We start from the raw sequence: 27782 nt of genomic DNA, 5'->3' as shown, positions 1-27782 counted from the left end.
ATATGAGCTTTCTGTTTGGCCATCAATTGGTTAATATCAAATTTGAGTTTCATTGGCAGGTGGTTAGACCCTCGTATATCACCATCCATGGTGACGGTGGTGATGGTGCTGACGGTGGAGGAGGAAGAGGAGGTAGCGGCAATAGTGGTGGTGGTGCTGGCGGTGGAGGAGGAAAGAAAGAGGTGTTTTAGGTTGAAGATGATGAAAAGGGTAGAATAGGAAATGCAGTTTTAATTTGTTAGTAAAAGGTAATATTGTCTTTTTAACCATTAACTAACAGCACTCTAACACCGTCAGCCATAAGGGGTTAAAATGCAAGGTGGGAAAACCAAGAGAAGGAACGTATAATTAGGGCAAAGTACAGGGGAGGGGGATGTAATTTTCCCAAAAAAAAAGAAGGATGATATTTAATGATAGAGATACATTTTAGAGGTAGAGGAATCACTGAATCACTACAACGTTAAAGTGCAATTTTTCACAAAAAAGGTGGGTGATTAAATCGTTCTCCAAGGAACATTTAATGAGGAGAGAGCGTGTGCGGTCTACAACTAGGATGGTGACAATCGTATGTACAAAATCATGAATATGAAAATATTTTGGGCAATTCGTGCTATAGGGGCCAAGTGTTATAGGGGCCAAGTGTTTTATCCCAGTTATGTGGTCTATTGCTCCAAACTCATATTCCTTTGTTATAACTAACAAACCATTCGCCACAATTTTAAATATTTTAAGTCCAATTATAATATAAAAAAAAAAAGGTAAAAGAACCTAAAAAGCAACGTGGCTCCTACGTTCAGAAATAGGGGGAGGCAAATGACCACCCCCACCCCATGAAAAGCGAAAATCCTACTGTTATTGATACTTCCACACGCGCTCCCATTGGCCCTCACACTGTTTTTTAGGGAACCCTCTCCCAAATAAAAAATAAGAAATAGAAGATAAGTCTCACGTGATACCCCTTTTTTTTTATTTTATCTAAATTCCTCCACTCCATTGTTATTGCCAAAATGTCATATAAGCATGGTTTGAGATATCCATATTGATATGATATCGATGATTTTGCTTAAACCCTAGATTATTTGGTGAATCTTGATCCCCTGAACTAAAACCCTGATTGGTGTGTAAATCATTCATACTCCTTGTTGTAGTAAAAATCTTCATCGAATTGTAAAATCAAAATCACTTTTTTATTTTTTTGGGTAGAGAATCAAAATCAGTTTTAAATTTTTAGGTTCTTGTGGAATGTGGAATAGTTATTTAATAATGGAAAGAATATGCATTTTGTTTGATGTCAACATGGTGGATGAAATAGAGATTTTTCTAGTGTTGTGTGAGGAGACGTATTCCATTAAAAATTTAAAGAAAAAGTTTATAGGAAAATTATACTATCAGTAATAATAATGATGTATGAAGTTAAATGTTAAGTCGTTCAACAAAATATAAAATATAATGGTAAATTACGAAACACCCCCTGAAATCGGATTGAATGTTAGATCACCCCCTCCTATTCTAAAATATTCATCCGTCTCCCTCTACACTAACGGTGTTATCTTAAGTCAAACAAAAAAGTGAAATGTCATGTTTAACCTTAACCCATCCCTTAGTAACCCAACCCAACCCAACCCAACCCAACCAACCCTAATCCCTATGTAAGAGAAGTGAAAAGCCTGGTTCTCACTTCTTCTCCATCTCTTCTTCGTCTTCTTCTTCTGTCGGCGGCGAATCGGTGACTGGTTCTTCACTTCTACTCCATTCTTCTCCATCTCTTCTTCCTCTTGTTCTTCTGCCGGCGGCGAGTGGTTCTCCACTTCTTCTCCATTCTTCTCCTACATCTTCAAGTTCCTACGCTCCCTCGACTGCAAAAGTTGCTCTCTCATCTGCCGTCGTTGGTTCCGCTGCGAGGGTTAGAGCCGATATCGGCTCTCTCTCAATGTCAAATCCGATCTCCTCCCCGTCATACCCTCTCTCTTCACTCGCTTTGATTTTTTTACCCACCTTGCCCTCGAATGTGATTCCCAATCCGTCAGCATAGGCGACGACGCTCTTGTTATCATCTCTCTCTGCTGTCGTAACCTCATTTGCTTTAAGCTCTATTGTTGCCTTGACTTGACCGATGTAGGCATGGTCTCTATTGCCGTCAATTGCAAGGGATTGAAGAAGCTCTATTGTGATTCCTGCAACTTTGGTGCCAAGGGCATGACGCTATCCTCGGTCACTCTTCCTCCCTCGAAGAGCTTTCGGTCAAGCGTCTTACCGGCTCCACTGCCATGCCTATCAGACTAGGTGTCACCGCATACTCCCTTAAAACCATCTGCATCGAGGATCTCTACAACAGCCAGTACTTCGGACTCCTGATCATTAGCTCCAAGAATCTCAGGACCTTGAAGATCTTGGGCTGCCACAGTGTGGATCGGAATAAGCTCCTTGAAGCCATAGCGGAACAAGTCATTGGTCGGCCTTGCTGCCATATCTAATTGGTAGGCGCTCAAGCGCGTCTCTACCTCTAAGTCATAGTCCATTAGTGTTCTTAATCTCTTCAACTTTGAAGCTATGGACCTACTGGATAGATATTGGTCTCAAATTTTTAATCAAAAGGAAAGCAGATTTGGATGGGTGTTTCTTCCTCGCCGAAGATTAAGTTGCAGGTCATATGGAAAAAAGTGGTGTGAGAAAGGATCAATTTAGGGGGGGAGGGGGGGAGTTAGATTAAAGGGTAAAATGGTAATTATACATTGGTCAAGGGTAGTTTAGGGTTTTAAAAAAATTTAACCAGCTGACTTCATACGTTAACAGCGTAAAACTAACGGTAGGGACTAATCTGTAATATAGGGATCTAAAGCAGAGGGTGTTCTGAGTATTTTCAGATAAGTGCGATTCGATCTCGTTTGAGGGGGTGTTTCATAACGTACCCAAAATATAATTATTAGAGGGAAAACATGATGCTGAGGTGAATGAGTGATAAAACTACAAAATATAAAGTAAAGAATAAACAAACTAAAGTGAATATGGGAGTATCTTTAATATTCAATAAGTTGAGAAACAATTGTTTAAGGTGAAATAGGAATGCAATGGAGACCTTTGAATATGTCAATAAGGATGATTGATAAGATTTAAATCAAATAAGTTAAAAGAGTCAAAGGCAACCTAAAATGCTTATAAGAGAACTGGGGTGGAAAGAACTTGCATAATTTATGACTAATAACAAATATAACTTTGAATTGAATAGATTGACAAAAGATGATCCTTATAGCCGGCCACATTTAGTTGGGATTAACCTACGTTGAGTTGACTCATGGTGATTTCAAAGATTTTATCTTCTAATTTTATTTTATTATTATTATTATTTTTTGATGGAGCTGAGAATCTTCTCATTTGTTAAAACAATCATGAACAAGACCTAGAACACCCTAGGCCACTCTTTTGTCATTTATGAATGACCACTCGTGAAAACTCATTGTCGCTTGTAGGGTAACTTGGTAATTTTATGTTAGTATGAAATCTAAATTTAGAGTAGGGGAAGTGTGGGATGGAATCCTACATGGTAAGCCTATGGGAGCATGGAAGGGGAGGGGCTTGGTATGGTTTGTATATTAGGGCCCATATATCATGTCTTTTTTTTTATGAAGAAAATGTATCATCTAAGGAACAATGTTCCCACAGAGTCAGCATACAATAAAGGAGAAATAGAGGGGGGAGGAGAAGAACTTCAACAAAGGGAAATTTGGGAAGAAGCCGCTTGAAATGCTAGGGAATCTGCCACAGAATTCGCTTCCCGCAAAACATGACTGAACCTAATCTCGTCGAAGAGTGGGACGAGGTTGAAGCAGTCAATCACAATAGGCTTGATCTTCCAAGGGGAGGCCTCAGTAGCACCATTCAACAGGCTAATCAGCAAAAGGTTATCACTCTCAATAATGACCTTGAAGTTCAAAGAAAGAGCTGATAGGATAGCCCTACGAGCAGCTAGAGCTTTGGCAGCCAGAGCATAGTTCCAATTAATTCCTTCCGAGAACCCGCAAATGAATGATGCATCCTGATTGCGACAAACTCCCCCAATTCCAATTTTCCATCCTGATTGCGACAAACTCCTCCAATTCCAATTTTTCCAGAATTCCCCAAGCTTGGACCATCAACATTGAACTTAACAAACGGGTGAGGAGGGTGAACCCATTATACCAATCTTCTCATTTTTACCTTAGAGAAGCAGAATTGATTGACCACTTCCTTAGCCCCCGCAATGAATCTAAGCACAACGGCTCTAGGATTGAATACTTGTTGCTTGAAGGTCCAGTCTCAATATCCAATCCAAATGTTCCACAAAATACTGCAACAATAAGCAATCAGCAGAATATTGTCTTTGCTAGAGTTATTCTGACCTTTAATGAGATTGTGAACGACTGTGATGATACTTCCCGAGTCTTTAAGCAGCCTCCAAAGAAATGATCTAATGACTGTTGCTAATCAAGACAAAAGGTACATAAAGGATTTAGATTCAGTCCCCTGCGAATGAGAAGGTCCGGCAATGGAAGCTTTTGGTGTAATATTTTTCAGATGAAATGTTGTACTTTAGAAACGGTCGGAAGATGCCAGATCTTAAGCCATGTCGAATCATATGATTGAGAGAACCCATTTATTGCAATACTATAAGCAGAAACGATCATGAAAATACCTTTTGAAGTGGGCACCCAAATAAACCTATCAGCTTCAAGAAATATTGGAATAGGAATGGATAAAATGAGAGGACCGGGGGAGACTGTGCGAGGGTGCATAATACCCACAGTGTGGCCATCAGTCTCCCATAAATTTATGTTGGACATTTTCCTCCACCTTGGGTAAAGAAAAAGTATACAATACGAAGTCGATAACTCTTTCCACGCCATCCAAGGCCCTTGATGAAGGAAAATTCTCCTTTCGCTATGGATGAAGGGAAACTTCGTCCTAAATTTATAACTACTGATCTCGAAAACTACCATTCCCCAAAAATCTCCGTTGTATGTCCTCGCCATCTGTCTCCAACACCTCCTCCCTCTTCCAAGTTTCACTCCCTTCTCCTAAGTAGCGAAGCTCTTTCTTTCTGCCTCATGCCTGTACAAGTAATAGGACTCCAATGGTTTGTAGTTCATCCTACCTTTGGCCAAATATTCCAAACGCATCTGAGGTGTAGGTGTAGAGAGTCTTGAACAGATCAGTTTTGGGTGAAATATAGGAGGAACTAATTGACAAAGAAACTTGAACATGGTTAATATAACTGCAAACTAAATTTCATTCTGCCGCATTGTTCCTCATTAAGTTTGTGAACCTCAAGCCACTATTCGAGTTGAACATAACTTTCATGGCTGTCTTAGAGCTTGAGTAATGTGTCTGAAGATTTCAATGGATCATTGATTTCAATGGAGATTATTATGATAAATAATACCTTTAGGTGGGGAGTTTGCTGACAAAAAAAAGTAGCTTTTTTGGCATATTTGATCCTCGACAACTCCCATCGAGGGGTAGAGATGGTTTTTTACTGTTATGAATCACAACTTAGAGGGGCTGATAACCTCCATAGTTTGAAAGAGGAACGCCTCCATTGTCACATCTCTCCATGCTTCAGTTTTCATTTCTTAACTCTTCCGGTGTGGCCCAATGCTTCTCCACCTCTATTTTAAAAACATAACCAGTTTTCTTCATTGGACTATATAGTTTATTTTTTCAGCTCTATTTCACAGCTGAGACAAAATGGCACGACCAATGGTGTTGCTTAATATTCTTGCCAAGTTGACCATGTTGGGAAGAGCTCATAGTTCGACTAACATTATGGGGAGAATATCTGTTGTTGAATAACTAAGCTTCTGCCCACTGTCAAAGTGGACAATCCCTGGCCTGGATATCATCCTTTTGTTGGATACCGTCACGGGTTAACTCTGCAAGGTTTCAGAAAAGAGACACTAAGAAGCCGCAAAATTATGTGCGGTGGATCGCTACCTTAGGACCGTTGTAGTTACGGCCACTGTTCACCAGGGCTTTGGTCACCGGATGTCTGAAGCTCCACATTTTTTTTTTTGGATAGGTAGAAGCTGCACAACTTGAAGTGACTGAGAAGCAGCAAAATTATGTCGGTGGATCGCTACCTTAGGACCGTTATAGCTACAGCCACCGTTCAACAGGGCTTTGGTCGCCGGATGCCTGAAGCTCCACAAATTTTTATTTTTTGTTGGGGGATAGGTAGAAGCTCCACTACTTGAAGTGACTGCAACCCCATCACCTGGCACTACTCTAAAGGAAAGTTTGAGACTGAGATCAAAAAAGAACAGAGAAAATGAGAAAAATATACAGCATGCAACAGACTGATGAAACAGTGGGATGGAGACAATCAAATGATCCTCATATTCGTTGCTTAGTTGCCAGTGGAAGAATCTGATTTCAGAGAAGTCCTTGAAAGGCCTGCGTTTTTTATGTTGCTTCAAATTCAGCTTACAATTTAAAACGATGAATTTTTCCTCCACCACATTACCAAGGTTATCAGAAGCCATGCCTATGCAAAACTGGATTGCAAGATCAGAATTTCCTTACAATGATCACTAAAACACAGCCATGTTTACATGAATCCCGTCAGCAGTTGCCTAGAGCTATATGTACAATCAGTGACCCAGCAAAGGGATCATCCAGTGATCATCCACCCATGAACCCTGCAGTCTTTCCACCCTGGAACTTAACCAGGGACCTGCACCTTCGATGGACGGAATGCCAGTTCAATTCATTTTTTTCTCCTCCCTCTTTAGAATGACACATAATGATGCTGCATAATTCTTTTCAGTTAGGGAGACGATAAAAGGTCTTCAGCTCATGCCACAAGCAAAGCAATGTGTCAAAGGCATCATCATCATTGTTTAAACTACTCTCTCTGGTCTTTGAGACTGCTAATAGGGTCTTCAGCCATTCTTCATGTAGAGTAGAAAAATCTGATCTCTGTTCACTTGACCTGAAATTCTTTGCAATCAACTCCTTCATTCCCTGGCTAGCTTTGGAAGCAACTTCAACCACTTTCCTAGGAATCCCAGCCATGAGCGCCACTTGCAGCCCATAGCTCTCAGGACAGGCTCCTAAGGTAAGCCGGTACAGAAAAACTAGTTCTTGATCACTGCTGAAGGAGCCTCCGACTTTTGGTTTGAATGTGCAGGCCATATGTTGTAGTGTGACATGAGGATGAGAAGCAAATTCCTTCGTGAGTGGGTGGTAGTGTGTGGCAAACAGTAGACGGCAGTGGACCTTCTCAACAAGATGACGGAATACCTGAAACAATTATTCAAGATATAGGCCTTAGACTTGCTCAGGAAGAGCGAACTGTCTTCCAGAAATCTCACCACAATCCATCTTTCAGGGAAAAAAAAAATCAATTTAATGTCCATGTTTATTAAGGATGCACATGGTCGTCCTTTTTTAATAAAATCGTTCAATCATGACTTGCCTTAGTGCACGTGGTCATTTGTCCTGACCAACCAAAAAACATACTAATGTCCATTCATCACAAAACATGAAAAGAATAGATACAGCTAAACTCGATTATGCCTTCTGCCAACTAATAGAGGTTGTATACCTAATAGAAATATTTTCATTTCAAAAAAAAATAAACCAGCAAACATAAAACAAGTAAACTTTGAAGCATTGACTGTTGCACACAAATAGTAAGGAAATTCTTAATGAATGATTTCATTCCAGGTGCCAAACCAACTCAACCTTAGTAATAAACAGCAGTAACATGACTTGTGTTTTATTTGGGAAGGAAGGTACTTGGAAAATTTCTGTAGATTCCAAGGAGAAAGGCTTTGTAATAGACAGGAAAGAAACTGTTGTATGGGATGGCAGTAACCTAAACCAAAGGAGCTAGCACACTACTACCATTGCTACAGGGATGGGTGGCTATTTGGGGAGGGCCATTCATTCGTTCATCCTACTCCATTTGACCTTCCACATGTAGAGAACATATACCTGGAGACTGAATGGTCACCACTTTCTTGACACTACAATCTCTCCCCATTTCTCCAGTGGACCAACAAATATTTATCACTAACTAGCGACCACCGACTAATAGTTTATTAGTACCCTGGTCATAGAACCACTGAACCAGCTTGAAAGGCTGGTTTTTACCTGAGATTGCTTGCACCAAGAAATCAGCAGATTGGGTGATTTTAATTGTTTATTCCTAGCTTGCTTGTTTGGATGATGAAACAAAACATTTTCTAAATGTTTGAGGAAAAGTTTGAAGGTTAGACACCATGAAGCCATGTTGGTTTTTGACTTTATGTTACAAAACTCAAGTTGTATTAAAGATCAACATCTTTGAAAATTTTAAATGTAGAGTACAATGATTTTTGGGAAACTAAAAAAAAGATAAAACATCTGCATAAGCCAATGCCTAATGGGATTGGTCAGTGAATGATCCGATATTATGTCTTGGATTTGCCAATCTGTTTATCAGTGCTTGAACAAGATGGAGGATGAAATGGACCAGGGCTTGAAAAACCATGAGGTCCCCACTTTCAGGGCTTTACCGGTCTCCCAGAGTCTGTTCAGCTCCGCAAGTGAAGATGACAGAAGAGATTCTATCAGTGGATCGGTTATGGTTAGGATAGGCGGATACAAACCTGAACCTGAATCCCAAATCTTTATATCCTTGAATGAGAGACAGACCTTCACTCCCAACATATTATTGCCAGAGTAAGGACCAAGCAAATAACCAATGCTCCAGTCAACAACAACAACAACAACCATCAACAACAATCAAGAAAAAAATGTATTGATGTTAGCAAATCATTCATGCGCCATTCCTAACTCAATCACCATGGTTAGCACCAAAATAGACTAGAAAGTACAAGTAGAAGAAGAGAAGCAACAAGGCAGGGCAAACATAGCTCAAAGTTTGCCCTGCCATCAAAATTCTATGGAGAATGTACAAACACCATCGCCGAACTAAGGGCTTTGAATGATGGTCTGAAGCTTTGTACCAAGCTGGAGGCGACAGGGGTCGTGGTCAACTCGGATTCGAAGGTAACAATCCAAAGCATCGCAAAGGGGAGGTGTGGATCTTGGAAGGGCTGGTATTGGTTCCAAGAAACGATGGAGCTGGTCAGGGTTTTAAAACCTTTGATCCTTTTTACGTTCAGGGAAGGCAACAGGGCAGCAGACTGGTTGGCGAATTTGGCATGTGACTCAGCGGTGGATACGGAATTTCAAGGGGGGGAAGGAGCTCCCTCCCGACCTTCGAAGGATTACACGTGAGGATGCTTGTGGGCTGCCGGTTTTCAGGAAATAATTTGTTTAGGTGGATTGGTTTTGGTGTGTCAAGGAGTGATAAGAGTGTTTATTTTAGGTATGGTTTGGGGTAAGGCGGGCATGTCCCCCCCTTGTAATTATTATTTCATTGATTGATTTTAATAATAGATTAGGGGCTACCCCGGGTCCCAGAGAATATTCGGGTTAAAAAAAAAAACAAAAAAAAAAGATATTGTTAAGATATGTACTGTGTTTAGTCACGATAGTGGAGTGTCCTTGTTGTGATATGGTCTTCTTTAGTTTTACTAGTTGGAGTCTAGTTTGACTAAGTTATGCGCGTGTGGGTCTTGTAACCTACTCAAAGTCCAACTCTGATTTTGCTTGTCACTATAATTAATTCATTGGCAGACCACAATAGGCAAGTTGAACCTCTCGTGGGTTTAGCTCTCTATTTTTCCATTGTTCTCTCTCTTTTCTCCTCTCTCTTCTACTTGACAGGTACTGATTTCAGATCCTGATTTGTTACAGATATGAAAAAGATTCAATAGCAAGATTTTAGCAGATAATGTTATTGCTTTTCAAGGGGTGGAAATAAAATCCAAAAAAAACTTGCAAAAATTACAAGATTACCTAGAATTGAGTTTCAGTTTACAAAACTTACCTAATCTTTTATTTAACTAATATACCAACAATAAAGACTGGTATTACAAAAATACCCAAAACAGTAACCTCCTACATATTGGACAATTGTCCCTAAAATCACGTTGACCCCTGATGAAAGAGGTTGGGAGAACATACTTGTCAAGGCGCTAGGCGATCCAGGGCATTCGAGGTCCTCCCTAAGCGGCTCCTAGGTGGTCTAAATCACATTCCGGTATTATTTCTTTAATATATCAATTATATGAGTGAAACAATCAAAACACACATTTGGTTTATATGTGAATTGGTCATTTTCAGGTATACCTAGTCTCACATTTGGTTAATACTGCTCTTAGAAATTATGATGTTATCAATAAGTAATTAAACTGCTCTTGATTTAGAGAAATGTTATTGTTCTCTAAGAAATTTGATTGATCAAATGATTTTATTTTACATGAGACTTTTTGTATTAGGTAGAGCACAAAACCAGCTTTACAATAAATTCAAAATTGCTTAAATCTGATTTATATTGAAGGAGTTATGTTTCGGTCAAATCTTATTTGATGTGCGCGAATGCTATCAACTTCGCTCTGAATGAAAATATTTTTTTAGATTTCAAAACAAATGAATATTTTACCGCACTTATGGTTTTTAACGATGTTTTACCATATTAAGATTTATGGAATTTTTGGATTTGAGAAAAAAATCCAGCATTAGAAAGTTGAAAATTCCACCTACCGCCAAAAATCCAGTTTTTGTTCTTGAACTGGGGGGTTGACTTTTATCCTTTTCGAATTTGATTTTTTAACTATTTTTATTGGATTCAAATAGGGGGTATTTGCTTATTTATGAATAATATCTTAAGTAATATAAAACCATTTACTTAAATGTTATTTGGCATAAATAAGTGCCAGAACCTGGTTCGATACCCAATTAAACCAATGCAAGGCGTCCTACAATAAGGCGGCAACCGCCTAGGCACCTAGAAATCCACCTAGACGCCTAAGCGTCTCCTAGGTGACACCTTGACAACTATGTGGGAGAATGACGACTTGTGTCCTAAGGGATCACAACCAAGTTCTATTTATAATAAAAGAAAAAAGAACAAAATTACAAGTATACCCTTAGGGCTGAACACACTTAGGAGAATACCTAAATTACAACACTTCCTCTCAAGTTGGTGTATATATATCACACATGCCCAACTTGCACACAATAGAATGAAACATCTCACTACTAAGGCTTTTGGTGAAGACATCGGCCAATTGATCACCAGATTGAACAGAGGGAATACATATAACTCCTTGATCCAGTTTCTCCTTGATGAAATGGTGATCTATCTCCATGTGCATTGTCCTGTCATGCTGAACAGGACTGTGGGTAATACTAATAGCAGATTTACTATCACAGTACAGTGTCATGGGAGAACTAGTACTAACACCAAGATCATGAAGAAAACCCTTAAGCCAAAACATCTCACATATGTTGTGTGCAATAGCACGGAATTCAGCCTCTACACTGGACTGAGCAACAATAGCTTACTTCTTACTCTGCCAAGTCACAAGGTTACCTCCTACAAAGGTACAATAGCCAGACGTGGACCTTCGATTATCAGAAGACCTGCCTAGTCTGCATCAGTGAAGGCCTCTATAGTCTATGCGAATGTGACTATGAGGAGAAAAAAGAACCCCTTTTCCAAGTGCTGACTTCAGGTATCTTAGAATACGATATACAACATCCAAGTGAGTTGAGTATGGGTCATGCATATTGACTCACTAGACTCACAGCATGAGCAATGTCTGGTCAAGTATGGGAGAGAGATATCAACTTTCCCACCAGTCACTGATAGCCTCCTTTGTCAACTGGATCATATCTTTGCCCTTTAGATGTGTGTTTGCTTTAAGAGGAGTATCAACAGACCGACAACCAAGAATCCCAATCTCGGATAGGAGATCCAAAGTATAGTGCCTTTGAGATAGAAGGATTCCCTTAGAAGAACGAGCAACTTCAATCCCAAGGAAATACCGCAACTGCCCCAAATCTTTGATTTCAAACTCTCGCCCCAAATACTTTTTCAATTTAGCTATTTCAGTTGAGTCACTTCCAGTAAGGACGATGTCATCAACATAAACAATGAGAACAGTAAAGTCAACACTAGACTGCTCAATGAACAAGGTGTGATCAACATTACTTTGAGTGTACCCAATAGTGACCATAGCCTTATGAAAACGCCCAAACCCAGGCTCTAAGGGACTGTTTTAGCCCATTCAAAGCACACTATAGTCTGCGCACCTTCCCTTGAGTTTCATCCTTGAGGAACTTCCATATATACCTCCTCTTTAAGTTCGCCATGAAGGCATTTTTTACATCAAGTTGCTGCAGTTCCCAGCCCAAATTAACAACACAAGAAAAGATAACTTGAATAGTGTTCAGTTTTGCAACAGGTGCAAAAGTCTACAAGTAGTCAATCCCATATATTTAGGTGAACCTAGCCTCGCTTTGTATCTATCCAGTGTTCCAACAGCCTTTTGTTTCACTTCACCGTGTATACCCACTTGCAGCCCATGGGTCTCTTGCCTGGAGGAAGAGAGACAAGGTCCCATGTATCATTTTTTCTAAGGGCTCTCATCTCCTTTATCATGGCCTCTTTCCATCTCGAATCTACCATTGCATTCTGCCAAGACTGGAGAATAGAAATAAAAGACAAGGAAGGAGAGAGGGAATCATAAGACACCACATGAGAAATAAGATGTTGGGTACAACTCCTTTTCCCTTTACAGACAGCAATAGGCAAATTCAAAGAGTCATCACTAGGAGGAAGATTACTGAGTTCAAATTAGATGATAGGCGGTTCTGAATCTAAGGGCGACTGACCAGGTAGAGCAGTGGTAATATCAGCTAGATCTTTGCGAGACCGAGAGCGAGTGAACACCTGTAATGGTTTAGCACTTTGTACATTGTCAGTAGAAGGAAGCTCCCCCTGCACAAAGGGGTGCACATCGAGCTCAAGAAGGGATAAGGAAGGACTATCAAGAGGAACAATCAGCGGCACATCATCACCAGAAGGGCCCCCTGTAGAGGTGCCGAGGAATAATAAGCAGCAGACTCATGAACACGACATCCATAGTGACAAACATACGACGAGTGGGCGGATGGTAGCACTTATAGCCTTTCTGAGTGGCAAAGTAACCAACAAAAATGCACCGGAGATCCCAAGGATCGAGTTTGCTAGCGAGATGATGGTTGTGTGTGTAGTACACGCAGCCAAAGACTCGCAGAGGAAGGCATGCGGTGAACATCCAAAGGAGACCGAGAACCCAACACACGAGACGGCATGCGGTTGATTAAGTAAGCAGCGGTAAGGATGACCTCACTCCAATAATGTTTAGGGACATGCATTTCAAACATAAGAGCACATGCGACCTCCAACAAGTGGCGGTTTTTAGGTTCCACGACACCATTTTGTGCAGGAATATGCACGCAACTAGTCTGATGAATATACCTTCAGCAGCAAGATAGGATTGAAAATTGCCCTCAATATATTCTCGATCACTGCGGAGAACTTTAACAACAGCATTAAACTGGGTTTCAATCATACGATGAAAAAGTTGAAAGCAATGAAACATCTCACTGTTATGGCACATTAAATAAACCCAAGTCGAACGAGAATAGCAATCAATAAAAGTATATTGATAACCAGGAATAGACACACAACGAGGTCCCCAAAAATCAGAGTGCATTAAAACAAAAGGTTCAATACTAATTGATGTAGATCCCACAACTAACTAAAAGAAGAACCAAGGCCCATCAAACCAGCTCCAGATGGACCAGAATTGGACCAGATCGAGCCAGCCCAGCAGGTCTTCTAGAAGGGTCAAGAAAAAGAGGTCAAAATACTGTTCACGTGAACAGTGTCACAACCCATATTTGCCTTGTGTGGGGATGCCTTTTAGAAGATCTATTGGGCCCATCAAGTGGAGAAAGCTTCTCTCCTAATGCTACCATAGTTTAGTTTCTATTTTCAGTTTATATTAGGTAGTTTCTAATTTGGTTATCTTTACATGTTTAGAAGGCAAAGTTATAAAGCATTTAGTAGTTTCTATTTTCATTAAGTTTCTAATTTCCATTAGTTGCTAAGTTTGTCAACTTGCTATTTTTTTTTAAGTTGCTAATTTTGTAAGCTGATTGCCACAATCTTGCTGTTAGCTGGAAATGCTTATATGAGTTGACAAACGTCACCTCTACAAAACTTCTGCCCCCTCTCGATAAAAAATTCGTGGAACTTTTTGAGCCTCGACCGTTTGAATCAGAAATTCAACCACGAGTGCTTCATTGGAGAGATAGTAGCCTACTTCATTAAATAGGCAACCCCTTATTGTAATAGTTAGACAGAATTAATGAATGGAATTTTCAGGCATTCTTGCACTCGGTTCCTGTTCAACAGCTGGGATAGCTGTGGGTGAGAGACTCAGGCTGAGACAGCCATTCCCCTACCCCCTTTCTTCTCTTCTTTATCTTTTTCTCCTTTCTTCTTATCCTTTATGTTCTCCATTCATATGTAATAGAAAAAAAAGCAGCAATAAAAAAAAACCTTTAGTTATTTAATTTGTTCCTTATCGTGTTGATCCTGGCTGCAATCAATCTCCCACTGGTTTCCCTGGTTCGAGGCTGAGATAGTCATTCCCCTACCCCCTTTCTTCTCTTCTCTATCTTCTTCTCCTCTCTATTGCAATCATTCCTTTGTGCTGCTGTTTCTCTGTTGATCAATACAAGTGCTGTGAAGAATCCTTCGAAGGCTGCAATCAATTCCCAAACACTCCAAGTCTGTTGCTGCTGCTGCTGTACCCATTGATTGAAGACCTCTGCTGCTCCTGCGAGTTTCTCTCTGCTGCAACACCACATTACTTCATCAAAACCTGCAGAGTTTTGGAGCATCACCTCACTCCATCACCCCCTCCATTCGATCCCCACTTCTATCCCATTCCATTGGCTAGAATCCTCCATATTCACAAACATTCTATTTTCATTCCCCCTTCATAACTTCACTTCTGTCCATCAAAATTACACCGAACTTGCTGCAGATCACCTACTCCACAAGGCCTCCACTCGATCCTCATTGGAGCCCAAACAAAGTGCTGGTTTGTGAGATGACCCTTAACCTTCTATTTTGGTGCTGCTGCCATATCTTCCAATTCAATCATCAGAATCAAATGAGACTTTCAGCAGTGCTACTACTCCATACAAGAACCAATCAACCTGATTTTGTTTCAAAATTGATGTTCTGCTGCAAGCCTGCAACCTATCATCGATCCTGCTGTAGAGTGGTTCTTAATTGAACCCCTTCTACATTATTTGGTATCAAAGCCATACAATGGCCAGCATGGACGATAGTGTTAGAGAGCCAAAATCCTAGGGTTGAGAAAGCCTTTCTGGGAGAGCCGAATCTCCCTATCCCTTTCCCTTTTTTCTCCTATCTTCTACTTCTCTTATTCGATTCCCTACTGTTCCTGCTTTTGTGCGACTGCAATCAAGTGCTGCTACATGTTACTACATCTGTGAAGACCTAGAGAGCATCCTAAACAACAACTGAATCTTCTGGTGCTGTCCAGGCAAAGAAGACCACTTTCCACACTTGCGGCTGCATCAGTATGCTGCTGATTCGAAGGTCTTGATCAGGGTGATACTTGGACGACTGCTTCAGGCCCCTAAGGAGCCCACTAGACCTCAGTCTTGAACCCTGCTGCTGTTCCTTTCATTGTGTCGATCCTGCTGCAATCAATCTCCCGCTGGTTTCCCTGGTTCGAGCTCGACTCTTGCATTACTAATACGTTGAAAAAGAGGATAAACAACACGAGTTTGCTTGGCAAAAACACAAGCATCATAAAAAATTAAAAAAAAAAGCCATTAGGATTATACTTCTGAAATAGACTAGGAAAAACATGAGATAAAGTCCTAAAAGGTGGGTGGCCTAAGCGCCAATGCCACCGATATAACTCTGATAAGGCAGAAGCAAAAGAGTCCAACTGATGAGCCTGAGGAGAAAGAACTGAAGCCGCAGAATGACTGTCCTCCAGCAGATATAGACCACCGCTCAATCTACCACTGCCAATCGTTCTCCCCTTCACCAAATCCTGAAAAACACAATGAGACGGAAAAAAGGTGACCTTACAGTTTAAGCCCGAGTAATACTACTAATAGAAAGGAGGTTAGTAGAAAAATTGGGCACTTGAAGAACAAACTATAAAGGTAAAGAAGTGGTAGAGTAGATGGATCCTTTCCCATAGACAGAGGAAAGGGAACCATCAACAACTCAAACACATTCCTTACCTGAACCTGGATAAAAGGTAGAAACTGACTAGAGGAACCAGTTATATAGTCTGTGGCGCCAGAGTCAATTCTCCAAGATGAGGGTATAGCTAAAGCTCAATGATCAACAAAAGGAATACCTGAGTGCACGTTGGAGGCAGAAGAGGTCGAACCAGAGGTAGCAGAGGCAGCAGAATTCGGTACTGGTGTAGAAGTGGGTTCCAGTCTGGACATCAGACGGCGGAGAACAAGTAACTCATCCTGAGAAACTGGTCGTCGGTGGATGCAGGAGGAGGCACCTCAATGTGATGTGCATGAGCAATACTGAGGTACCACATCCACAACCACGTGTAGCGGTGGAGGTGGGATGGCCATGTAGCTTCCAGCAATACTCCTTCGTGTGACGTTCCTTCCCGCAATATTCACATTTCACCGGTTCACAATCAGATGAGGAACGATCAGAAGTACGGGCAGAGCCACCCCGTGATTGAGAAGCAGAGCCTAAGCCAGTGTAGAGAGCAGATCTCTCCTGAGGAACAGGCTGCAACATGGCTGTACGCTGACATTTCTCAAGTCGGACAAGGGCATAAGACTGCTCTAAGGACGGAAGGGGGTCCCGACTGAGAACCTGGGACCGTATATGGTCATACTCCACATTCAAACCAAATAAAAAGTCATAAATGTGAATCATATCTTCACGTTTCTTGAAGTTGGCAGCATCAGTAGAACATGTAGCCTGAAAGATCTCATAGAAATCAAGTTCCTGCCACATGTTGCGCAACTCATAGTAGTACTGCGACAAGAATATCTCCTTCTGGTTAGTCCCCTATTTGAGTCTTTGGCTGTTTGTTTTTCTCTTCTTCTCCCTCCTATTTGAGGGTAGTTGTATTTTTTTCTTTCCTTCCTATTTGGTAATGAATTATTTTATTCACCCAAAAAAAACTCAGACTTGTGCAGAGTTCCCAACTTGAGAATAGGTTTTTTTTGGCTACTTTCCAAATTTTCTTAGCCAAGTCTAGGAGAAGATAGCCACGAGCAATCGAAGGTTGCATAGAGTTAATCAAGGACATGACAAGAGAGTCATCAGAAATCTATTTCTAGAACGAAGGACCAGCAGTCGTAGGCTTCACAGTTTCACCCGTAAGGTATCCGGTAAAACCACCGGCAGCACTAGAGAGGAAGCAAGAGCATGACCACATCAAGTAGTTACTACCATCAAACTTGATGGAGCTAACAGGGAACGACGGAAACTCGCTAGAGGAACTGCGATTCATTCCCTCAGTGTTAATTGAGGTGGTGCTTTCACCGGACATGGTGGCTGATCAAAAGATAGACCCAACTGCTAGCTACAGCAAGGTAAGGGTGAAAACAAGGCTATAGTAAAGGAGCATCACAAGGATAACAAACAACGACAAAGAAGGATTGTTGGTTTAGGGCATGGAAACTAGAAAGCAACCAGTCACAAGAAAAGGACCCTCGGTGGGAAAAAAGAGAACTACCGAGGGTTAGTTCATGTAGAAGACCCATGGAGAGGGAAAGAGGGCTTTAGAAGGGAGAAAAAAGGAAGGTGGAGACTCGCGATAGAGAGAGAGAGAGAGAGAGAGAGAGAGAGAGAGAGAAGTTGCGAGGACGTAAAGGCAACGGTGGGGTGAGGCGGTGCTGGTAGCGGTGTGTGGCGAGTGATAGAAAGGAAGCGGAATATCTAGCGGTGAGGCCAAGAGAGCAAGGGTGAAAGGGTGAGGCGGTGATGAGTCGCGGGAGAAAGGTTGGTGGAGATGAGTCGCGGGAGAGAGAAAGGAAGAAAGGGTGAGGCGGTGATGATGTTGTAGTTGTCGGTGATGCTATGGGAGTCAACGGCACTGCTGTGTTGCTTCACCGTGGCCTGGGTACTAGGGCAGGGATCCCAAGATTGATTCTCGCTCTAATACCATGATGAAAGAGGTTGGGACTTGGGAGAATAATGACTTGTGTCCCAAAGGATCACAGCCAAGTTCTATTCATAATAAATGAGAAAATAAAAAATTACAAGAATACCCTTAGTGCTGAACACACTTACGAGAATACCCAAATTACAACAACCCCTCTCTCACCATGGGGCATCCCTTCTCCTGAAACCGGTGCTGCATTCCCCAGACGGTCTCGCTTCCCATTCCCCGGACTTCAATTCTCCTCCAACATCTTGCCATTCCTATCACCATCTAGGTTAACCACGACTCCGAATGCCCATTGAGGATGAAACTGCAGATTTTCCGTATTTCAGGATCTTACCGCTGCAAATCTCGCCAGCAAGATCTCAAATCCCAGACCAGTCAAATGTAGAAAGCAATGGGTTTAGGGAAAAAGTCGTATTCTTGCTTGCCCCAAACCTGATAAATCTTCGAGAAAAAGTTTCAAGTGTCAGAAACAGAAAACTAACAAAACCTAGCAGGGATAACAGCAATTGAAGATGAATTTATAGAAACAGCGAGCACACAATAGAGAGAGAGAGAGAGATGGGTTTCATATCTTTGAGTTTGATTTTCTCGTTGAGATTGTTGACGTACATGGTCATATTCAGAGGAATCTCGCCTGTGCTCATCTCTACAACATACAAACACACTACTTTGTGCACCAAAACAGAGAAAGGTTCAGTAACTAGAAAGAAAGAAAGAAGAAAGAACAGTATCCCTGTGCTGCAGCAGACAATAGGAAATTGGTGGGGACTCTTGGTCCCTCTTACATGCGTCAGCTAATAGTTGTGGCCAAGGTGAAGGCTGTGATTGGAAACAAGGTGGAAGAGGAAAATGGGGGTAAAAAAGTCATAAAACATAAAGAGGTGAAAGAGAAACACTGTTTTGGGTAATTTTGTAATGTCAATCTTTATTTTGACTAATATGGTTAAACGAAAGAGAGTGGTTAATTTTGTAACGTAAAACTGTAGATAATCTTGTAATTTCCCAAAAACTTCAACTTTCACCAATCTACTCAAAACTTAATCCAAAGAACTCCTCAGTCAAAAGTTATACTCAGCCATTTGGACGTAAAGAACACATGACTAATGAAATTAGCTACTGGCTGCCTCAGACTCTAAAACCAGGAGGAATGTGTTCCTTAGATCAGTCATCAGAGTTTGCTTTGAAACCATGTTGGCCAATGTGATTGAAGTGAAGAAGAAAAAGAAGAGTGGAGAGCGGGAGCTGAATGTGAGCCCATTCAGTTTGCACACGATTTCATTGATCCATAGGTGACGGACCGGCTTATAATAATATGAATGCATTATAAATGAAAAAATGAAAGCAATGACCATTATGAATAACAAAAATTCATGGAGAAAAAGGCACTGAATCAGAAGTGAAACAACAGTTCAGAAGATTGATTCACTCACAGCATATGCAATGGCATATCCATCAAATGTGCTCGTTCCTCGACCAAGTTCATCAAGAACAACAACAGAATCTTGAGTGGAATTTTGAAGAACTGATGCTGTTTCCATGCATTCAATAAAAAATGTGCCTATAGAAGTAATAACCAACATTTCAACATCCACATTTAAAATTTTAGGAGGAAAAAAAAGTAAATATCTAATGTTTTTAAGCTCAACTAAATGAAACCTCATTTCTATTTACTTTCAGAAAAACCCAGAAAACTAGAACTTGATGATTTTGGTTAGGTTTCAGAGAAATGTTTTTAAAAGTGGACCAGAGGTTGGTTCACTCTGGCATGGCATTTGCTAGTCTAGCAGTTTGAAAGAAAGTAAATAAATATTGCATATTTTATATAACTGTGAATATAAACAAAAGCTAATGTTGGTACCGTCATGCAGCTAACTTGCCATGCAACAAGTTTGCGGTTCAACTTCATCATTTGTGTACAGTGTAAGGCTTACCAATTCTAAATTTTACAGAATACAAATAATAATATTAAATGCTAAGAGATCATCTGCTGACCACCTAATCTGACTATTTGGGCCATATGGCCCATTGACCAGCCAATGGTTTTCCGTGACCTCCAAAGCTGAGGTTGGTACAGACTCTTCAAACCTCACAGTTGGGCAGCCTGAACAGTCTGGTCACAGTCTAATCACACAGTCAAAGCTCATAAAAACAGTAGTTTAGAGTAATCAAAACACCAGGATATTTGAGATGTTATGGGTGGACTGCAGACAATGACTGATTAACATTGAAATAACAGGTGGAATGACCTGTGTGCTAAGTGGGACCATCATATGATAGACTTCACCCAAGATGTCATGATCCAAAGTAAACATGGATCTGTGACATTAATTTGGTGCTTGAGGCATGGCCTTTCAAATCCAATCTCTACGACTTTCATGATGCAAACCAGAAAATTCAAGACAGCAATTGTCAGTTAAACACGTTTACCATACTGGGGACATGGCAGCATGACCTGAACCATTCCCCTAAAACAATGAATTATTATTCCCAAACAGGCAATGATAATCTGATTGTTTAGAAGTAGAAGTCCCAATAGATTGTATGACCACCACCTATATCAGCTCTTGAGTATTAGATTCGGTACACCCACTGATTGGTGAAACAGCAAAAAATTAGACCATTTATGAAGTACAAACCTCTTAAATTATCAAAAAGTAATTCAGCTTTCTACCGTAGAAAAGGAAGGGGAGTAGATGACTGCATGAACGATAAAATAAAAACTTTACCAGAGGCTAATATACATGATGTGTGTTATTGTTAGTCTCAACAGATGCAAGCATGAAACATAAAATTTATGACTAAATAGGAAGAACTTACTTTCCCCGGTCATGATCCGATCAGTGGCACCAAGTCGCGTGAAAATAATATCCACAGGAGAAAGAACAAGCATCTTACATGGCACATAGCAGCCCAACTGCAAAGGAAAATTAAAGGAGACAAAAAAGAATTACATATTAAAATATTTTCAAAGCTAATGTTAGTTATTACTCAGTAATAAGTCTAGCAATTTCCAATACCTTGAGAGATTCTGAGTTGTTGACTCTCAACCAAAGTTCAAATATGGATCCTTTTAGGTCGAGAATTTTACAATTTCACTCAAATCTGATTTCTAGCGGTACAAATTTTGCTCTAGCTATCGCCAAACATACCCATAAAAACCAAAGTGCATTAGGTTCTAGAAGTCAAACAAACCTGAGCTAGTATAACAGCCAGACATGTGGCACGCATCAGAGTTGACTTTCCACCCATATTGGGTCCTGTCAATAGCAAAGTATGGGGATGATAGCCAGTAGCATCCTCACCAAGATGTATGTCGTTGGGAACCACTGTGCCCCCATTTTCTCCAAGAGCATATGGATGCCACAACCCTATAACTTTAAGTAGAGGTCCTCCAATCTCTTGGCAAGCAATCAAGGGCTTGGCTTTAGCGGGTAGGAAAGTAGGTCTGCACATTGACCCACACGAAGAATTTGCAGTCATTGTGAAGGAGCGTATAACATCAATATAGTTCAGTGCGTGGATGACTTGAGACCATTGAGTCGCTCTTTCAATAAACAACTCAGTCAGAACGGACAGTGTATCAGCATCTGAGTCTGCCACTTCATGGTCCTAATACCCAGGTACAAAGAAACAACATGCTCAAAGTCATTCACCCAAAAAAAAAAAAAAAGCTCAAAGTCATAACTGTTGTGTAAGCACTAACCAACTTGTATATAGAAGAACGTTAATTAGAAAAGTGATATAAACCAAGATCTTATGCAATGAAAAACAGATATATTTAAGTTAAGGGTCCATGTTCTCTATGCCGCAGCACAGGCTGCACCCAGACACATGGGGGCAGTATTTCAGCCATTCAGAGGGGCAGGGCGGTCATTTCGCCCACCCCCCATGTGTATGGGCGCAGCCTGCGCCCCCGGCACTGAGAACATTTTTCCTTGTTTAAGAACCATAGAACTTTCCAAGTTCTGCAATCTTCACACCACTCAAAGAAGGTCATTCAATTTATCAAAAAGGGCAGCAAATCTACTCAGTGATTTGTAACAAATGAGAACACCAAGCTGTTAGCCCCATGAATCTGCCATGATTTACATGCTGTTGGAATTTCTAGCAAGAAGATGTATCTAATGTTGGAAAATATGGAAGTCTGGTGCAATAATTAAAAACAAATTATGAGTGAATATAAATCAAACAGCATCAAATTACAGGTAGATGATAAGACCTTAATATTGCTACATATTATGAAAATGGATAGAAATGTGTCAAATTCCCCTCAATGAGAAAACAATCCTGATGCAATTGCATATATGTGGTTGGACCAGCATGACCCATAAGGTTGGTAGGGAATTTGGGTTATTCTGTAATTAGGGTTTTATTGGTAGTAGTTTCCTAGTTTGATTCAGTTTCTATGTCCGTTTTAGGTTTGAGATTAGAAGTTTTTATCTATGCTTCATGGGCTGTGAGTTGACCACGTCGCGGTTCCATGTCCTCTCTCTCCTGCTCTTTGTGCTTGGAATCTCTTCTCCGAACTCTCTTCTATCCAAGTTTGTCTTCCTCCCTATTCTTTTTCTTCTTTCTATTTCTTTCTGAGTTACTTAGACTCTCTTCACCATACCCTGTTTCCAGCAGTAAAACAGTCCCTCAAGTTTGGGGTCGATCTCCCTCATCCCCTCCCCTTTCTTACTAAGGTTTTGGTGGGACTTTCTCTGCTCTAGCAAGGTTCGAAAACTCGGGTCTCGGAGCCATCTCGGCCCAGCCAAAAACCGAGTTGGGCCGAGATCTCGGCAAGTTTGTGCACTTTTTTTTTTTTCTGATTCGGAAGCCCATCTCGGTGGGTTTTAGACCTCTTTTGGGTCTGAAAGTTGGTATTCAGCCTATTTTAGGCCTTTTAAACACAATGGCACTATCAGATTTTGCAAAAACAAAGTCCAAATAGGAGTTTCAGTTAGTGGGAAAGTAGGACAGAAACTTACTTATGCTAGAAAGCAAGACAGACATAGGACAAACAGACTTATTTATGCCTAATATCATTTAAGTATTGCATTTACTTAAGATATTATTCATAAATAAGCAAATACCCCCCTATTTGAATCCAATAAAAATAGTTAAAAATCAAATTCCAAAAGGAAAAAAAGTCAACCCCCCAGTTCAAGAACAAAAACTGGTGGTAGGTGCAATTTTCAACTTTCTAATGCTGGGGTTTTTCTCAAATCGAAAAATTCCATAAATCTTATTATGGTAAAACATTGCTAAAAACCAAAAGTGCAGTAAAATATTCATTTGTTTTGATGTCCAAAAAACTATTTTCATTCAGAGCGATTTTGACAGTGTTCGCGCACACTGAATTAAGTTTGACCGGTACATAACTCCTTCAATATAAATCAGATTTAAGCAATCTTGGACTTGTTGGAAAGCTTTGCCAAGATTGCTAAAATCTGATTTATATTGAAAGAGTTATGTACCGGTCAAACTTAATTCGGTGTGCACAAATGCTATCAAAATCGCTCTGAATGAAAATAGTTTTTTGAACATCAAAACAAATGAATATTTTACCGCACTTTTGGTTTTTAGCAATGTTTTACCATAATAAGATTTATGAAATTTTTAGATTTGAGAAAAACCCCAGCATTAGAAAGTTGAAAATTGCACCTACCGTCGAAAATCCAGTTTTTGCTCTTGAACTGGGGGGTTGACTTTTTTTCCTTTTGGAATTTGATTTTTTAACTATTTTTATTGGATTCAAATAGGGGGTATTTGCTTATTTATGAATAATATCTTAAATAAATGAAATACAAATACAAAAACATTTACTTAATAAGTACCTGTCTTGTCTGCCTTGGTTCCTGGCATAGATAGGTGTCTGTATACCAAGATTTTCCACCAAGATTTCGAGATGTAGCACTCATATAAAGGACCTAGATGGGCATTTGCCTATGTCAAACCGAGATCTCGACAAGAAAGTATACTTTTGGGACTCGTAGGTCATCTCGACTCGGAAAATCCAAAAACCGAGAATCTCGGCGAGATCTCGCGAGATTTCGGACTATGTGCTCTAGATGACCCAAACCTTAAGTCCTTAACCACTGAACTAATCCTGCTGTAAGAACCAAATTGGAAATCATTGCTGAACCTGTTCTTGCTGTCCTGCTGTATTTCCAGGAATTTCTTGGTTTTGTTAGTTATTTATTAAATCAATGGTTAGGTGCACTCAATAGGGTTATGAGTTGGGAATCATACCCTAAAATTTCAGATTGATCCATCACTGCTTAAGAGAGTTCTCTCACCTGGAAGAGATTCAGGTTACTGCTAAATGCCTTTGTCGAAAGGTTGAAGTCAACCTCCTCATGTAACTGTGACAACTGACAATATCAGAGTCTAAAAGATACAGCAGCCACACGAGGGAATAAAGTGAGAAGAGAGAGAAGAAGAGAAAGAGGGAGAGAAGACCTCATGGTTTGGAGAGAACACCCAAACCATGCGTAGTGATTCCATTATATATTAAAAAAAAAAAAGTACAGTATATTATCATTACTGTCCCTACTTATCTTATCAAAACATAAGACTAAGACTTACTCTCCATAACTCTTACGGTTAACACTAAACAGCACTGACACAATATCATGACAATATTACTACTCACTTCTCAACACTCCCCCTCAAGCTGGATCGTAAACATCACCCAAACCCAGCTTGGAACAACCATTAACAAAGGCATTACAAAATAAGGCTTTAGTGAAGAGATCACTCAGTAGATCATTAGAATTGACAAAGTGAGTTGAAATCACCTTTCTCATAATAGCATCTCTCACAAAATGGCAATCAACCTCAATATGCTTTGAAATTAGCTCTAAACTCCATATGATGGACCTCCAACTCCCGTTCCTTTGACAAGATTTGGAAAGTCATCTACTTTGAAGTTAGCTTTAAGCTCCATATATTACCCCATCGTAATGTTTATGACTCCCCAAGGAACAAGCTCATTGTTGTCTTCTGGGGTTTGTCCTTGTCCTTGCTACAACCCTCTGTCCCTCCCTCTTGATGGTTGGGTGTGGCTTCGTCTTGTTTTGTTTCTCTTGTAATTGCTTCTGTAGATCCTCTTTCTCCCCCTTTGTGGGGTCTTTGGTAATGAATTTTTTATTCACCCAAAAAAAAAAATCAATATGCTTCGCCCGCTCATGAAAGACCGGATTACTAGCAATATAAATGACAGCTTGTTCTCGCAATACATATCCATAGGCTTGTTAACAGGAAAGCCAAGCTCTTGAAATAAAGATTTCAACCACATCAGCTCAGCTGCAGTGTAAACCATAGCTCAATACTCTGTCTTGGCACTAGATTGAGCCTTTGTAAGTTGCTTCTTGCTTCTCCAACATGGAAGAACTCAGTCGAAACAGCGAGTTGTCTCGGCTTTGCAGGCTACCGAGACGAGTTAAGGGTCGAATTTAAATTACACCAGGTTTCGCATGGTTTCGACACAGTTTTAACCAAATTTCAATAATTTTGCAAGTTTCGACCTGAACACCAATATAAATTCACTTATCTTCATCGAAATTATAAATATCAGTTACGCAAATGATTTTTTTACTTAAGATATTATTCATAAATAAGCAAACACCCCCTATTTGAATCCAATAAAAATAGTTAAAAATTTAAATTCTAAAAGGATAAAAAGTCAACCCCCAAGTTCAAGAACAAAAATAGGATTTCCGATGATAGGTGCAATTTTCAACTTTTAAATGTTGGGTTTTTTCTCAAATCTAAAAATTTCATAAATCTTAATATGATAAAACATTACTAAAAACCAAAAAGAGCAGTAAAATATTCACATCAATTTCAGCAGGCAGAAAGGGCTTTCCTACAAATCCAAGATAGCTTAAATCTGATTTATATCAAAGGAATTATGTCCCAATCAAACCTTATTCGATACCATGTCCAAAACCAATATGCATTATCAAACTTGGGTCAAAACCATAAGTATTATATTGAGTGTTCTCTATGTGAAACTAATGCATGGATTGAGTTCAAAATGTCAAAAATAGGGAGCACAACAAGAGTCCAAGCAAAAAAAACTATTTCTGGACCTCGAAACCAAGGTTTGGAGTTTGCTTGGAGAAAGTACTAGGTTTCAACCGAGATATGGTCGAAACCTAGGAAATCTCGGTTCTGACTGGTCGAAACCAATGTTGGCACAGAGATCTTAAACCTTGTTCTCCAAGTAACGAGATTACCTCCAACAAAAGTACAATACCCCGTAGTTGACCTACGATCACCATCAGCACCTGCCCAATCAGCATCAGAAAAGCCATCAACATCTGTGTGACCATGACAACGATAGATAAGACCTCACCCCAGAGTACCTTTGAGATACTGCAAGTTTCGGCATGCTGCCTCCCAAAGAATTTTTTAGGAGTTTCTATGAACTGACTAATAACACCAGTAGTAAAGGATATATCAAGCCTAGTAACAATCAAATAAATAAGTTTACCAACCACCTGTCGGTACTATTGTTTATTTGCAAAGTCTGCACCATCACAAGCTCCAAGTTTGACATGGGGGTTCATAGGAGCAAGGTTCGAGAACTCGCGCTGGCGAGATCTCGCCGAGTTTCTCGGTTTTGGGCAAAACCGAGTCGAGTTCCTAGTCGGTACTCAAAAGTGCACTTTCTCGACCGAGATCTCGGCGATATCTCGGTTGGGCCCAAAGGTGCTATTTACTTGTATTCAGCCCAATTTTCACCCAAAAACCCATTTCCAACATAAGAGAGAGCAGGAACAGAAGTTCTTAGGCTCTAAACCAAGGGGAAAAACACCTCTCCTTCAAATTTCTTCTTCTTTCTTTCGATTGTTGGATGGAATGCACTGTTTGGAGTTAGATTGAAGTGCCAAAGTGAAGATTCAAGTGCCAATTTGGAACATCATCACCTATTTGCAAGATTTCAAAGGTGTTTTCTATTTCTTCCCCAAATCCATTTTTTCCAAAAAAAATTTTTGTAATCCTTGTTAGATTCATGTGGTTTTAATATATGTTGAATCCAAAGTATCACTACTCCCATGATCTTGGGCTAGACATAGAATTGTTAGAGGCAGTTCAAACTGTTACTCAGAAGTTGGAGCCCCATCCAAAGACACAAGCTGCTTGCAACGATGAGGTGAGAGTATGGGACTTTGGCACTTTGGTTTTATGAATGTAATTACTAAATAGGAAATACTAATGCCTCATATTGAAAATAGATCAAATACTTCAGAGAGGCCTCAGCAAGTTTCGGTCGACTAGCTGCAGTGGAGGGTAGACAAAAGTCAGACCCTGGTAGGTGGCATGATATTACATTTATGAATTATAATTTTATCTCTTTAGAATGTACATATTCATACTATTCTATATTTGTAATGCACGATGTGGTGGGTGCTTTATGGTACAAGTTCACCCAACCGAGGAAGGTAGCGGTGAGAGTGCTCTCAAAACTTGTTCATCCTTCGGATGTGAGCGCAATGAGTACATTCTCATTGATACATTCAAAGAGGCGGAATAGGTTGGGTAGCGAACGACGGAGCAGCTTGTGTATGTGCCTCTGAATATGAGATTAAGGATGAGGCACATACGTGAAGGAATTGAGGCCAATGATAAAGAACCCATTGAACTGTCCAACATTTT

The 27782-nt window shown here is 40.2% G+C and overlaps 1 protein-coding gene across 2 annotated transcripts in view; it reads right to left on the bottom strand.

Annotated features, from left to right (window-relative positions):
* LOC122652611 (DNA mismatch repair protein MSH7) overlaps nt 1–27782 on the bottom strand; it is a 60558-nt gene that overhangs the window by 7592 nt on the left and 25184 nt on the right. The window contains exons 14-17 of one of the 2 annotated variants that reach the window (XM_043846395.1): nt 21327–21743; nt 20952–21048; nt 19565–19692; nt 6773–7275 (exon numbers count right to left, since the gene is read on the bottom strand). In XM_043846395.1, the coding sequence (XP_043702330.1) occupies nt 6796–7275; nt 19565–19692; nt 20952–21048; nt 21327–21743 (1122 nt within the window). In that variant the 3' untranslated portion in view covers nt 6773–6795. Of the gene's footprint in view, nt 1–6528; nt 7276–19564; nt 19693–20951; nt 21049–21326; nt 21744–27782 lie in introns of those variants that run through there. The other variant, XM_043846394.1, reaches the window with a different exon arrangement.

This window comes from Telopea speciosissima, chromosome 2 (genome assembly GCF_018873765.1).
Source record: "Telopea speciosissima isolate NSW1024214 ecotype Mountain lineage chromosome 2, Tspe_v1, whole genome shotgun sequence".
Taxonomy (NCBI): domain Eukaryota; kingdom Viridiplantae; phylum Streptophyta; class Magnoliopsida; order Proteales; family Proteaceae; genus Telopea; species Telopea speciosissima.
Note: the sequence above shows the minus strand (reverse complement) of the source record. Positions and strands in the feature narration are given on the sequence as shown.